The sequence below is a fragment of the Eulemur rufifrons genome, chromosome 19, assembly GCF_041146395.1.
Source record: "Eulemur rufifrons isolate Redbay chromosome 19, OSU_ERuf_1, whole genome shotgun sequence".
NCBI lineage: Eukaryota > Metazoa > Chordata > Mammalia > Primates > Lemuridae > Eulemur > Eulemur rufifrons.
In genome coordinates this window covers 33,907,512-33,922,739 of record NC_091001.1, presented here as the reverse complement: position 1 = coordinate 33,922,739, position 15,228 = coordinate 33,907,512, and the positions used below count along the sequence as shown (strand labels likewise).

The following is a 15,228-nucleotide window of genomic DNA, read 5'->3' as shown; positions in this document are numbered from 1 at the left end:
ATGGAAGCTGGAAGTCTACCAATAGTTTCTAGGAAAACTTTTGCTTTTTTTCTAATGGGGGAGAGATATAATTGGCACTTGTTCCTATGCCACCTCCCTTCTTTTTTGCTTTGCTCTCTAGAGCCTGTGACCATGACACATGATGATAAAAGCTAAAGATCTTGGGGCAAAAACAAAGAATCTGGGTTTCTGATGACATTTTCTTGTACCTGAATCAGTTCTAGGAAGTGTCTACCTCTTACGGAGGAGGAGAAAAAAGTAATTTTTTCTATTTTATTAAACTACTTTAAGTTGGATTTCCTGTTATATTCCCAACTGAACCAGCACAGACTTTATTTCCTACTTGGAGTGAGTTTTATTTTACTTTCTAAAAATTTTGTTTTCTTTCCTTAAAGAAAAATCCCCCCCCCTTTTTTTGGTAATATTGTCCACGTCCATTATTTTAAAATTCAAGCAGAGATGGACGTTAGCAAAGATGGCTGATTCTAGGATGCTTCAGACCCTTGTTGCCCGACAGATTCATCAAATAAATAGCTACTGACTAAAATAATTTCAGTTATGGAAGCCAGTCACAGATGTGTACCAATGAAACCAATGCCCAGTCAAGAAAAATCTACATGTAAAATGATAGGAAATTTCATGGTATATTTACTCACCCTTGCCCCACCCCCTCTGCAGCACAGAACAGTGCACACAGAAGTAAGTGGCCCAATTCTTCATTCCCTCAAGAAAGAAGAATTAGAGCAGAACTAGTTTGCAGTGTTCTGTCCTGTCCTATCTGTGGACTGTCTGAGCAACTGGTCTCTGATGTGCCTGACTCAGAGCACACACGGGGAAGGTAGCATAGTTTGGATCTCAGGCTGAAGGCTAAGGAAGGCAGTGGTAGGAACCACAGCACATGAAAACTACAGGGAAATTGGACCTGCAGATGCCTGGGGGCAAGAGATTATGGGCAGAGGAATACTATACTATATCTAAAGCTTTGAGAAGAAGCTGGGGTAAGACTCTGGGAAATTAAGACTTAATTTAAATGCAACCAGGGAAACTAGAAAAAAAAAAAAAAGCACACAGGGGCCTAGACAGGATGTATGCCCAGAAAAGACCAGAGAAGACCTTAAGTCTACTCCCTATGCTGTTCCCAAGGCTCAAGGGCCTGATAATTAGTGAAGGTCTTCCATACCACTCTGCAAAGACTGGGAGAGGTGGCTTTTTCCTCAAATGCCAAATTTTCAGCAAAAGATTGTGAAGCATGCAAAGAAAGGGGGAAACATGGCCCATGAAAGAAACAAACATAAATCTCCAGAAAACATTCCTGAATTTGATTGATTGGATTTGCTCAGGAAAGATTTTGAAGCAACTGTCTTAAATATGCTCAAAGAGCTAATGAAAACACAAAGAATTGAAGTCAGGAAAATAATACATGAACAAAATGAGAATATCAACAAAGAGATAGAAATTATTTAGAAGAACCAAATTCTGAAGTTGAAAAATACAATAACTGAATTGAAAACAGACTTGAATAGGCAAAAGAATTAGTGAACTTGAAGGCAGATCATTTGAAATTATCGAGTCTGGGTAGCAGACTGGCCGGGGGTGCGGTGGCTCATTCCTGTAATCCTAGCACTCTGGGAGGCCGAGGCCAGTGGATTGCTTGAGGTCAGGAGTTAAAGAGCACCCTGAGCAAAAGCAAGACCCCGTCTCTACTAAAAATAGAAAAAATTAGCCCGGCATGGTGACACGTGCCTGTAGTCTCAGCTACTTGGGAGGCTGAGACAGGAAGATCACTTGAACCCAGGAGTTTGAGGTTGCTATGAGCTAAGCTGATGCCACTGCACTCTAGCCCTGGCAACAGAGCGAGACTCTGTCTCAAAAAAATAAATAAATACAGTTATGTTGTATTTATACAGAAGAATAAATAAAGGTGAACAGAGTCTAAGGGAGTTATGAAGTGTCATCAAGTGGACTAACTGATGCATTATTGGAGTCCCAGAAGGCGAAAAAAAGCAAGAAACAAGCAGAGAGATTATATGAAGAAATAATAGCTAAAAACTTATCAAATTTGAGGAAAGATATGGATCTACAAATCCAAGAAGTTCCAGGAATCCAAGTTTGATAAACCAAAAAAAGCCCACACCAAGACACTTTATAAGCAAAATGTCAAAAGTCAAAGACAAAGAATCTTGAAAGCAGCAAGAGAAAATGTGGTATATACATACAGTAGAGTATTATCCAGTCTAAAAAAGGAATGAAATTCTGATATATGCTACAAAATGGGTGTGCCTTGAAGACATTACGCTAAATGAAATGAGGCAGATATAAAAGGACAAATTTTGTATGATTCCATTTATATCATGTATATAGAATAGTCAAATTTATAGAGAAATAAAGTAGAATGTTGATTGTCAGAGGTTGGGTAAGAGGGAAAGAGGATAATTCTTGTTCAGTGTATACAGTTTCGATTGAGGGAGATAAAAAAGTTCTAGAAATGGATGGTTGCACAGCAGTGTGAATTTACTTAATGTCACAGCAACTATACACATGAAAATGGTTAAAATGGCAAACTTTTATGTAATGCATATTTAACCACAGTTTAAAAAATAAATGTAAATAAACTTTTAGAACTAAAAAAATTCAAAGAAGAAATGTAGAAATCATAAGCATTTTCAAAAAATGAACATGAACCCCATTGTTTAGAAATAACCATTATTAACATTAGGTGAACATTATTTCAGACCTGTTTCTATGGGTGTGTTTCAGATGGAAAGATGGGTGAATAGATATATGTTATTTAATGAAATATGTTTAATAGGAAAAATAAAATGGATTTGAGTCACATTTTTTTTTAACTATAAGTGCCTTCTAAAGAAACAAGATAAAAAACATTGAGTCCCTATTTTTTTACATTTTTTTTATTGTGGTAAAATATACATGACATAAAATTTACCATTTTAACCATTTTTAAATGGTGTGCCCTATAGTTTTTATACTGTTAGTTTTAGATAGTATTGACTGACTCCCAGCTTGAAAGACGAGGACATTTAGCAGTATTGTACTTTTCGTCTCCCCTTTCTTCTTTCTGACTTTCTAAAGTTATGTTGTTACTTTTACATTGTTGGCCGGGGGCATGGTGGCTCATTCCTGTAATCCTAGCACTCTGGGAGGCCGAGGCCAGTGGATTGCTTGAGGTCAGGAGTTAAAGACCAGTCTGAGCAAGAGCAAGACCCCGTCTCTACTAAAAATAGAAAAAATTAGCCCGGCATGGTGGCACGTGCCTGTAGTCCCAGCTACTCAGGGGGCTGAGACAGGAGGATTGCTTGAACCCAGGAGTTTGAGGTTGCTGTGAGCTAGGCTGATGCCACGGCACTCTAGCCCTGGCAACAGAGCGAGACTCTGTCTCAAAAAAATAAATAAATACAGTTATGTTGTTATTTTTACATTTTCACTATTTATGTTTTTACATTCTGCTTTGGGAACACAATTTACATATTTGCTTCATGTTAGTTTTATTTTATTTGGTTTTACATTTAATTACATTCAGTACTCAAGACTAGTCCTTTTATTGTGGCATCTCCATTCTGTGTTCTTAATTTTGAATAATCTCTTAATTGTTCCCTCTCCCACATACTCTGCCCTACTCCCTCCAATTTAAGAAGTGCTTGTGGGTGCTTAGTCATGTTATGTTTGAGAATACCAGCCTGAGGCTTTTATACTTAACAAGATCATCTTGGCTGAGTAAGTAATTTTCAATCTCTTTTTCTTTTGTTCAGACTTTGTAAATACTGCTTTATTGTCTTTAGGCTTTCACTGTTGCTTTGGAAAAGTTAGAGAGTCTGTTTCCTTCAGATCCTTTCAGCCGCTGCCATTACCCAGTTCCAAAGTTGCATCCACATTTTCAGACATTTGTTATAGTAACTCCCCACTTCTCTGTTACAAATTTCTGTATTAGTATTTTTGTGCTGCTATAACAAAATGCCAAAGAGTGGGTAATTTATAATGAACAGAAGTGTAATGGCCCACAGTTCTAGAGGCTGGGAAGTATGAGATCAAGGTGCTGCCATCTTGCAGGGGTCGTCTTGCTGTTTCATCACATGGTGGAAAGCGAGAGGGTGACAGAAAGCAGGAGGGGGCTGAACTTGCTCTTTAATAATGGCACCAATCCCACCCATGAGAGAGGAGCCTCATGGCCTAATCACCTTTTAAAGGCCCGACCTCTTACTGTGATTGCAAAGGCAATGAAATTCCAATATGAGTTTTGGAGGGGACAAACATTCAAATCATGGGAACTGCCTTTTATTTTCTATTAGCAGGACATTCCTCTGACTTTATTTTGGGTTTTGTTGCTTTCATAGTTTATTTTAATCAGTATACTATCAAGATGGTGACCCATAAGTCTTTCAGGCTGTGCTTATGGAGTCAAAAAACAAGATGAATGTTGGCCATCATATGTTTAGGTCCTTTATGGCTAATAACTTATTTGTATTTGGAATAAAGGCCAATATTCATTGTGGGAGCCTCAGAGTTTTACAGAGGCTTTTTACAAAAGAACTTAACTATTCTAAAGGATAGAATTTAATATTTTTACATGATTTTTGTGTCTTTGCAAGCTTTCCCAACACCCAATAATGCATTTGGCTTAAAAACCTTAAAAAGCATTTTAACACATTATTTAGTAATAAACTCACAAGGAACTTAACAGGCCTTTTATTATGGATCATATTCATAAACCTTTGCATACATCTGTATCAGACGTATTCTTGGAGGCAGAATTGCTGAATCAAAGGATATATACACTTTTAAGGCTTTTGATACAATTTTGCCCAATTCCTATTATTTTATTCCTAGTCTCATTGAATATTTTTACTATATTGTGTTGTGACTTTCTTATTTTTGCTCTTTGGTCATTACTAAAAATACTAGACACTTCTTGTGGCAAATATATTACAAAGAGATTTCCCTTCTCCCTTCCAAATTTGGCATTTCCTTTTCTTTTGTTTACTAGGGCTTTGCCTTTTAATTTTTCAATTTAATTCATGTTTCTTTACATAGCCAATTAAAATATTTAAATTTTCAATTGAAATTTTTCCATATTTTTTAATGACTCTTCTGCCTTTTTTATATGCAAACAGTTTTTCCTTATCCAGTGACCTATGTAAATTGTCATTAATATTCAAGAGATTCTTAAATGTAGGTGTTTTGGTTTGTTTTTGTTTAATTTACTACTTCTACAAAATTTTTTATTCCTGATTATTTAAACTGAGCTTGTTAAGAATTTATTGAAGAAATTACTTCCCTCCTTTCTTTCAAACATGGGATTTCTGCTAAATTTTGCCTAACAGGAGTTTGATATTAGAGAAAATAATCTTATCTTTCATTTGCAGTGTTCAGCAAGAGCCAACGTATGTTTTAATTTTTAAAATCATATTTTTGCCCCAAAGCTTAAGTATGAAAAGAATGAAAATCTAAATCAGTATTTATAATTGCCCCCACGTAGTTCTGGTTTTATTTTGGTTTTTGATTTCCTTTTTAGCTACTCCCTAACAGTAAAGCACTGATGATTTGTTTTGCAGAATTCTTGCAGCCTTTCCTGGAAGCCTGTAGCAACACTTTATTTTTTCGTACTTGCTCTGTGCTGCTTCGAACCCCTAAACTTGATCTTCAAATACTAGAAAAGCTCAGTATTATTTTACAGAAACTTTCGAAAATCAGGTAAGAATTTGTTAATTCTGACATTTTTTTATTGAAAGATAACTTCTTGTGATCATTTAGACCTATTATTTATTATTTATTTAGCATATTACAGGGGTACAAATGTTTAGGTTACGTACATTGCTTTTGCCTCACCCGAGTCAGATCTTCAAACATGTCCATCCCCCAGACAGTGCGCTCCATACCCATTACGTGTGTATATACCGATCCCTTTCTCCCCACTCTCATCTTTCCAACACCCAATGAATGTTAATACTATATGTGCACTTAGGTGTTGATCAGTTAAAACCAGTTTGATGGTGAGTACATGTGGTGCTTATTTTTCCATTCTTGGGATACTTAGAAGAATGGGTTCCAGCGCTACCGAGGATAATACAAGAGGTGCTATATCACCATTGGTTTTTGTGGCTGAGTAGAACTCCATGGTATACATATACCACATTTTATTGATCCACTCATGTATTGATGAGCACTTGGGTTACTTCCACATCTTTGCAATTGTGAATTGTGCTGCTATAAACAATCGAGTGCAGATGATTTTTTTTATAGAATGTCTTTTGTTCTTTTGGGTAGATGCTGAGTAATGGGATTGCTGGATCAAATGGTAGTTCTACTTGTATCTCTTTGAGGTATCTCCATATTGCTTTCCACAGAGGTTATGCTAGTTTTCAATCCCACCAGCAGTGTATGAGTGTTCCTATCTCTCCACATCCACATCCACGCCAACATTTATTGTTTTGGGACTTTTTGATAAAGGCCATTCTCACTGGGGATAAGTGGTATCTCATTGTGGTTTTGATTTGCATTTCCTGATGATTATATATGTTCAGCATTTTTTCATATGTTTGTTAGCTATTAGTCTATCTTCTTTTGAAAAGTTTCTGTTCATGTCCTTTGCCCAATTTTTGATAGGGTTGTTTGATTTTTTTTCTTGCTGATTTTCCTGAGTTCCAAATAGATTCTAGTTATCAGCCCTTTATGAGGTGTGTAACATGCGAATATTTTCTCCCATTCTGTAGGTTGTCTGTTTGCTCTCACGACAGTTTCCTTGGCAATCCAGAAGCTTTTTAATTTAATCAGGTCCCATTTATTGATTTTTGTTGTTGCTGTGATTGCCTTTGGAGTCTTCTTCATAAATTCTTTGCCTAGGCCAATGTCTCTAAGAGTTTTTATAACATTTTCTTCTAGAATTCTTATAGTTTCACACCTTAGGTTTAAGTCTGTCATCCACCGTGAGTTGATTTTTGTGAGAGGTAAAAGGTGTGGATTCTGTTTCAGTCTTCTACATGTGGCTATCCAGTTTTCCCAGCACCATTTATTGAATAAGGATTTGTTTCCCCAGTGTATGTTTTTGTCTGCTTTGTCAAAGATTAGGTGGCTATATGAGGATGGTTTTATATTTGGGTTCTCAGTTCTGTTCCACTGGTCTATGTCTCTGTTCTTGTGCCAGTACCATGCTGTTTTAGTTACTATAGCCTTGTAGTATAGCTTGAAGATTGGTAAATTGATGCCTCCTAATTTGTTCTTTTTGCTTAAGATTGCTTTTGCTATACATGGTCTTCTCTGGTTCCATATGAAGCGTAGAATTATTTTTTCTGTATCTGTGAAAAATGAAGTTGGTATTTTATAGGGATTGCATTGAATCTGTAGATCACTTTGGGTAGTATAGACATTTTAACGTTGATTCTGCCAACCCATGAGCATGGTATGGTTTTCCACCTGTTTACGTCCTCTGCTATTTTCTTCCTCAGTGTTTCATAGTTTTCCCTGTAGAGGTCTTTTGCCTCCTTAGTTAAATACATTCCTAGGTATTTTACATTCTTTATTGCTATTGTGAAGGGTATTGAGTCTTTTGGTTCTCAGTTTGATTATTGTTGGTGTATAGGAATGCTACTGATTTGTGTACATTGATTTTGTAACCTGAGACTTTGCTGAATTTGTTTATCAATTCCAGTAGTCTCATGGCAGAATCTTTGGGGTTTTCTAGATATAAGATCATAATGTCAGCAAAGAGCGATAGTTTGACCTTTCTTCCCCCATTTGGATGCCCTTGATTTCTTTCTCTTGTCTGATTGCTCTGGCTATTACTTCCAGCACTATGTTGCATAGAAGCAGTGATAAAGGGCATCCCTGTCTGGTTCCAGTTCTAAGTGGGAATGCTTTCAGTTTTTGTCTATTCAGTAAGATGTTGGCTGTGGGTTTGTCATATGTGGCTTGGATCATTTTTAGGTAAGTCCTGTCTATGCCTATTTTGTTAAACGTTCTTATAAAAGGGTGTTGAATTTTGTCGAATGCTTTTACTGTGTGTGTTTAGAGGATCATATAGTCTTTGTTTTTGCTTCTATTTATGTGGTGAATTACATTTATAGATTTGCGTGTGTTGAACCATCCCTCATCTCTGGGATGAAGCCCACTTGGTCGTGATGGATTATTTTTTTGATATGCACCTGAATTCGGTTTGCTAGGATTTTGTTGAGAATTTTTGCATCTATATTCATAAGGGATATTGGTCTGTAATTTTCTTTTTTTGCTGCGTCCTTTCCTGGTTTGGGTATCAGGGTGATGTTGGCTTCATAAAATGTCTTGGGGAGGATGCCTTCCTTCTTGATGTTATGGAATAATTTCTGCAGGATAGGCAACAGTTCTTCTTTATAGATCTGGTAAAATTTGGGTGTGAAACCATCTGGTCAAGGACTTTTATTTTAGGAAGGTTTTTAGTTCTGTTTCAATTTTGGTGCTTGACATTGGTCTGTTCAGGAATTCTGTTTCTTCCTGATTGAGCCTAGGGAGGCTGTGTGTTTCTAAGAATTTGTCCATTTCTTCCTCATTTTTCAGTTTATGTGCATATAGGTTTTTATAGTATTCATAGAGAATATTTTGTATTTCCGTGGCATCAGTTGTAATTTCTCCTTTTTCATTCCTGCTGGAGCTTATTAGAGTCCTTTCTTTTCTGCTTCTCGTTACACAAAATTAACACACCTCTGACTAGATTATTTTTTCAAATAAACTGTTTATTTTATTTATCTTCCATATAGTTTTATTATCAATTTCATTTAATTCTGCTCTAATCTTTGTTAATTGTTTTCTCCTGCTGGGTTTGGGGTCGGTTTGCTCATCCTTTTCCAGTGCTTTTAGACGATTCATCAAATTATTTGTGATCTTTATGTCTTTTGGATGTAGGCATTTATGGATATAAATTTTCCTCTCCAGACCAATTTAGCTGTGTTCCACACATTTTGATAAGTTGTGTCTCCTTTGTCATTTAGTTCAGAGAATCTTTTTGTTTCCATCTTATTTTCCTCCTTAACACAATAATTGTTCAGCAGAAGGTTGTTTAATTTCATGTCTTTGTGTGGAGATGAGAGTTTCTGTTGGAGTTGATTTCTAATTTTATTCCACTGTGGTCTGAGAAGATGCATAGTATAATTTCTGTTTTTTTAAATTTTTGGAGACATGCTTTGTGGCCTACGATATGGCAAATCTTAGAGAATGTCCTGTGAGCTGATGAGAAAAATGTATATTCAGTGGTTTTTGGGTAGAATGTTTCTGTAAATGTCAGTCAGGCCCATTTGTTCTACAGTTCTGTTTAAGTCCATTGTTTGTTTCTGTTTGGAGGATCTGTCCTGTCAGAGGAGTGTTGAATTCTCTGGCTATTATGGTGTTGCTGTTTATCATTTTGTTTAGATCAAGTAGGATTTGCTTTATGAATCTTGGGTGCACCTGAATTAGGTGCATAAATATTTAGAATTGTTATGTCTTCTTGTTGAATTGTACCCTTCACCATTATATAGTGACCTTCTTTGTTTTTCATTATTTTTGTTGATTTGAAGACTAAGTTATCTGAAATCAGAACCGCCACACCAGTTTTCTTTTGGCTTCTGTTTGTTTGAAATATTGTTTTCCATCCCTTCACCTTGAGTCTAAATACGTCCTTGTGGGTTAGATGTGTTTCCTGAAGACAGCAGATACTTGGCTTGTATGTATTTATCCATTAGCCCAGCCTATGTATCTTTAGTGGGTAGTTCAAGCCATTCACATTTATTGAGAGAATTGGTAAGTGGGGTAGATTTCTGTTCATCCTGTTGAGTGGAACTTTGTTGCTTTCTCTCTTGAGCCATTATGGTATCTGGCCTTTGACCTTTAGCTATTGGATGATTTTACATTCATGAGTCTTTATTGTGCTGGTCCATGTGTAATACTGTTTTGACTGCTTCTTGGAGGGCAGGTCTGGTCTTGATGAATTCCCTCAGTCTTTGCTTGTCTGAGAAGGTCTTTATTTCTACTTCATATACAAAACTTAGTTTTATGGGGTACAAGATTCTAAGCTGGGCATTATTCTGTTTGAGAAGAGTGAGAATGGAGCCCCAGTCCCTTCTTGTTTGTAAGGTCTCAGTGGAGAAGTCTGCCGTTATTTGGATGGCTTTTTCTTTATAGGTTACCTGCTTCTTTCACCTTACAGTTCATGGGGTGGCCTCTTTGGTGTTTATTTTGGTCAGTCTGATGATGCGTGGCATGGTGTCTTCCTGTTTGCTGATGAATCTCCCAGGAGTCCTTTGAGGTTCTTGTACCTGGATATCTAGATTTTTAGCAAGGTCTGGGAAATTTTCCTCTATTATATCCTCAAATAGCTTCTCCCAATCCTTATGTATTTTCTTCTTCACCCTCAGGGATGCCTACGATTCTCATGTTAGGCTTCTTCACATAATCGCACATTTCTTGTAGATTTTGCTCTTTTCTCTTATTTCTCTGCTCTATGACTGACTTATCTTCAATCCCTGAAATTCCTTCTTCTGTTTGATCTACCCTGTTCTTGAGGCTTTCCACTGTGTTTGGTAATTCCTTGAATAAATTCTTCATTTACAGAAGTTGTTTGATTTTTCTGTATTATTTCAATTTCTTTAGTGAATTTTTCTTCTAAGTCCTGGATTTTTTTTTGTGTGTGTGTGTTGTTTATCCATTTTTTTCTTGCATATCATTGAGTTTTCTTACAATCCATGTTTCAAATAATTCTTCTGTCATTTTAGGGTTCTGAATTTGGTTTGTGTCCATTGGTAGAGAGCTGGTGTTACCCTTTGGAGGTGTGCTTTCTGTTTGATTCTTCATACTTCCAGAGTTCTTTTGCTGATTCCTTCCCATCTAGATCAGCTGTTGCTTCTTACCTTTAGATTTTCGTTTGGATAATGGCATGCTCCGATTAGTCTCCGAGCCAGTAGGTGGTGTTTGTGGGTGAAATTTGACCACACCCTGTATGATCAGTCAGTAGATGCACTTAAAGGTTGTACAGAATGACCTCACTGTCAGTAGGTGGTGCTTGCCAGGAGGAGCAGGCTGCGGTGTTGTTTTTGGGTCCTGTAACCAGCTTTTGTTCCTCTGGAGAGGCACTCTAGTGCCTCAGGTGGTGGGTGGGGCCCTGGGACTTCCAGGTATGTCCTTATTCTCCACCTCTGTGGAGGTAGTTGGGGGAGTGAGCCTGCCCTCAAGCACCAGCAAATGCTGTTAGCAGGGGTCAAAGTTCTGTCCTCTGCTTCTGGGCAAAGTTGCTAGGGTGGAGCTGAAATGGCCTCAAGGCAGCCAAAGAGTCTGCATGTTGGGGTGGGGCTGTCCAAGCCCTGCAGTCTGGAACAGGCCTCGCTCCTTTCACCTTCCCCTATTACATGGTTTCTCCTAGGTCTCTGCCAGCAGGCAGGACCTCAAGCTAGTGGATCTCCCCTGGCTGTGATGCCGGCCAGGAGCGTCCCTGCCCAGGATAGCCATCTGAGCTGGGCACACGGGCCTCCCATGGGAGGCGGCTTCCCTCTCAAGCAAGCTGATCTGCCCCTAAAGGCACACACCTCAGTAGGCTCCTTCACAAATATCCTTCTGTGCCCCAGGGCAATGCAATCAAGACCTGGGTGTATGGAATCTCATCTGTAGGCCTGTCCCATGAGCCCCCAGAGATCAATCCCTGACCTTGCCAGGGAGAGGAGTGCTGGTCTCAGGTCACCCATGGGGTGCCCAAGGTGGATCGATGTCTCTCCGCCTAGGGATTTACCCCGCGTTCCTGGAGTCACCAGGCAAGCGGCACCTGGGAGGGCTGGCAGGTAGGGAGTTCACAGTCTTGAATACACCCTCAGTCTGCTGTAGGGCCCCAAAAGGAAAGGTCCCCTTACCTGTAGATCCCTCTAGGTGGTGGCTAAATTGTCTCTCTTTTGGCTGCCACGGGTAGGGAAGGGGGAGGAGAGAATGAAGCAATATGGTGCCTGCCGATCAGCTCGGGTCTGCGGGCCAGGAAGTACCCCAAGGGAACTGGGAGCCTGGTGCCCTGTCCGCAAGAGGCTTACCACTCACTGGTGGCGGCCATCTCTGGGGTGGTGTTGGCAGGTCTCTCCAACCGTTCAGGAGCCCACCAGCAGTCCGAGATACAAGGGAGGGGAAATTTACTCCACCTACCCTTGTTGCTGGTCTCCAAGCCTCTCAGGGGCCTTTCTCCTTCCGGTTCTCCTCAGCAACTTCTTCCCGTGGAGTCTCCTGTAGTTTTAGGCACCCTTCCTTCCGACCCTTATCTGATCTGTGTTTGTCTGCCTTTTTATCTTTTTGCACTTTTCTTCTAAAATCTGTCTGGCAGAGACACTCTGGCTGGTGGTTTTTCTCGTCCACCATCTTCAGTTAGACCTTTCTAAATCCCATACTAGTTCAACTTTGATTATTAATTCCAAATTTCCAATATACAGATATAGAAAATTAAGATTCATGAATATTAATGTGATCTGAGACCACATATTTAGTGATAAGATCAATCTTAGAACATCAAGTTGTTTCTATAGTTCAGTTAAGCTAAATGAACTTTACCACAGACAGTATATAAAAGCAAGCAATTTTTAGCAATCAAATGATAACAGAATAAATTACTGCACACTGATATTCTGTAATATCACAGGTGAAAATTTAGATAATAAAAATGCATTAAGAAATTTCTTATTGATGTACTAAAGTGAGCTAAGGGAGTGAATATGAACCAGGCAGAAAAACTTAAAATGATTTTAGTAATGGAGTTTGTTTTAGGAAACTATTGTGGGCTTCCTACTGCCACTAATTTGCATTTTATTGTGAGAATTGAAGGCTATATTCCTCTTCTTTCTCCTGACTCAAATATTGGTATAACCAGTTTTTAAATTATAAGGACATGGATTTTAAGCTGTATTTTCTTAGAATCTTGGTGTAGTCTAGTTTTTCCTTCGAGGAAAATCTGGACACCTTCTGTCTCATCTCATTTTCATAACAGCAAATTTTTATTTTGGTTCAGCTTTTCTCTCCCTGGCCTTATCCCCTCATCTATAATTTCCATCATAGAGAATGTAGATGTTTTACCAGGCTTTGGTATACTTGAATAGCAAATGTGATACATCTTAAAGTTATTTGTAGATAGAGGTAATGGATCCATGTATTCTATATGGTACCACGCCTAGCATACTGCAGTGAATTATTGTCAAATTATAACCTTGTTCTCAACTGATAACATTATTAGTTTCGGTCTGATACCAGTTAAATTTATCAATTTGTCCTCCTTTTCCTACATACTGTATCATGATTCTCTTGATTTGTAATCAGTAAATTCTTTTTTTTATTTTTTATTTTTTTTTGAGACAGTGTCTCGCTTTGTTGCCCAGGCTAGAGTGAGTGCCATGGCGTCAGCCTAGCTCACAGCAACCTCAAACTCCTGGGCTTAAGCGATTCTACTGCCTCAGCCTCCCGAGTAGCTGGGATGACAGGCATGTGCCACCATGCCCGGCTAATTTTTTCTTTATATATTTGAGTTGGCCAGATAATTTCTTTCTATTTTTAGTAGAGACGGGGTCTCGCTCTCGCTCAGGCTGGTCTCGAACTCCTGACCTTGAGCAATCCACCCGCCTCGGCCTCCCAGAGTGCTAGGATTACAGGCATGAGCCACCGCGCCCGGCCTGTAATCAGTAAATTCTTAATAAGGCCTGTTGCAGTTACCCTTTGATGCCATGAAGTTGCAATAACATTACTTAGATTTAATTCTTTAATTCATGTGATTTTTTAAAAGTGGTCCCAAAGTGCAAGTATATCCTTGGGCCAAAGTGTTTTACTTTTCAGGATATGTTTTGTAATTTAGGTTCATTTTGGACTTAGGTAAAGACCTAGAACGAAGCTTTAACAAGAGCATTGGGAATAGTTGATGCTGAGGCGAGTCTTAAAGCTTTAAAACCACAAAGATGTAAATCCTTCTGTATTAAAGGATGGTACCGTAAAGTTATTTGATAATTTCTCTCAAGAGGTAAATATATCTAGAAAAGAAATAGGAAATATGAGATTATTCTGATTGACTGAAAATGAAATTGCTGACTAGTTCTTAAAATGAGGATAGTTGAAGTATTTTGGAGCCGAGTTGAAAGGTAATTCAATACACTGCCACTTTAAACAGCCCTACTTACTTAAAATAAGATGATCAAATATTTGACAAAGCTATGGGAAAAAATAAAAGATTTCTCAAGCTCTCTAATAGTGAATAAGGTGCAGTTTTCAGGATCATAAAATATTTCCTTTTTTCCCCCCAAATGCTTTTCTACTTCAGGCCTATCTCACAAAACCTATTTATAAGCATCTTAAATCCTTTAGTCACCTCTTTTATCTACTATTTTTAAAAACAGATACCATTTCCTCAAAATTATATATGTTATGTCAATGTCATTACAGATAACTTCCCTGTGTAATAAAATTATGTACTCATTCTTTTACAGGAGTAATAAGAAGCTCTTTGAACTTTTTACAATTCATCTGATGCTTCAAGAAATACAAAGGACAACACATCCAGAGCATGCCTTTCTCTGTATTAATCTAAATTCAACTCTGTTCAATTTGGGTTTAACAAAATGCAACTCCCTCGCCTCCAATGCAAGCCATTAGACTGGCTTATTTTTTAATGTGTATGTATGTTGCTTATTTTTAAAAATGTAAAAAATCACCAAAATAACTAAAATTCTACCAAGTTACCAGTAGCATCATTTATCATGAACGAAAGGTTTTTTTTTTTTTTTAAACTTTTTAAATGAAATCTACAGAAGCTATGGAATTTTTGGAATGTTTTGGTTCAGCTAAGGTAGTACTAATGTATAAGATGGCATTTCCAGAATTTATGACACTAGGGTTACTTTTTCTGAAAGTATTTTAGGAAAATTCTCTTAAAGTTGTGATTATTTAGAATAAAATTGGTGCTTATGTAGGAACAAGGTTAAATCAAGTTGTTATTCTGTTTTCTTAACATTTTAGAATTTCTCCTTTTGGAAGCAAAAGTACATATTTTTAAACCATTATCTTGATAATAACTTTTCTATATATTGTAGCCTAGATTCACAAATATTGATTTTTTTTCTTTATTGTGCTGTTCACAGAATACTTTAGAGGAAAAAAATTCAAAATAATTTGTATCTGAAGCATGTATATACAATGTAAGACTTTTTTTTAAAAAAACAGTGAAAAATAAAGAATATCAAAGTCCCATTACCAGAAATATCTCTTGGT

At 37.6% G+C, this 15,228-nt stretch overlaps 1 protein-coding gene across 8 annotated transcripts in view; it reads left to right on the top strand.

Moving 5' to 3' along the window:
- CCDC138 (coiled-coil domain containing 138) overlaps positions 1–14,944 on the top strand; it is a 90,480-nt gene extending 75,536 nt beyond the window's left edge. For 6 of the 8 annotated variants that reach the window (XR_011236180.1, XM_069494302.1, XM_069494303.1 and 3 more), the window contains 2 exons: positions 5,568–5,706; positions 14,448–14,944. Coding sequence is in view for 7 of the 8 variants with exons in the window: in XM_069494302.1 (XP_069350403.1) it covers positions 5,568–5,706; positions 14,448–14,613 (305 nt within the window). In the remaining variant the exon portion in view is untranslated. The remainder of the gene's footprint in view (positions 1–5,567; positions 5,707–14,447) is intronic. The other 2 variants (XM_069494298.1, XM_069494301.1) reach the window with 2 other exon arrangements.
- Positions 14,945–15,228: the final 284 nt, after the last annotated feature.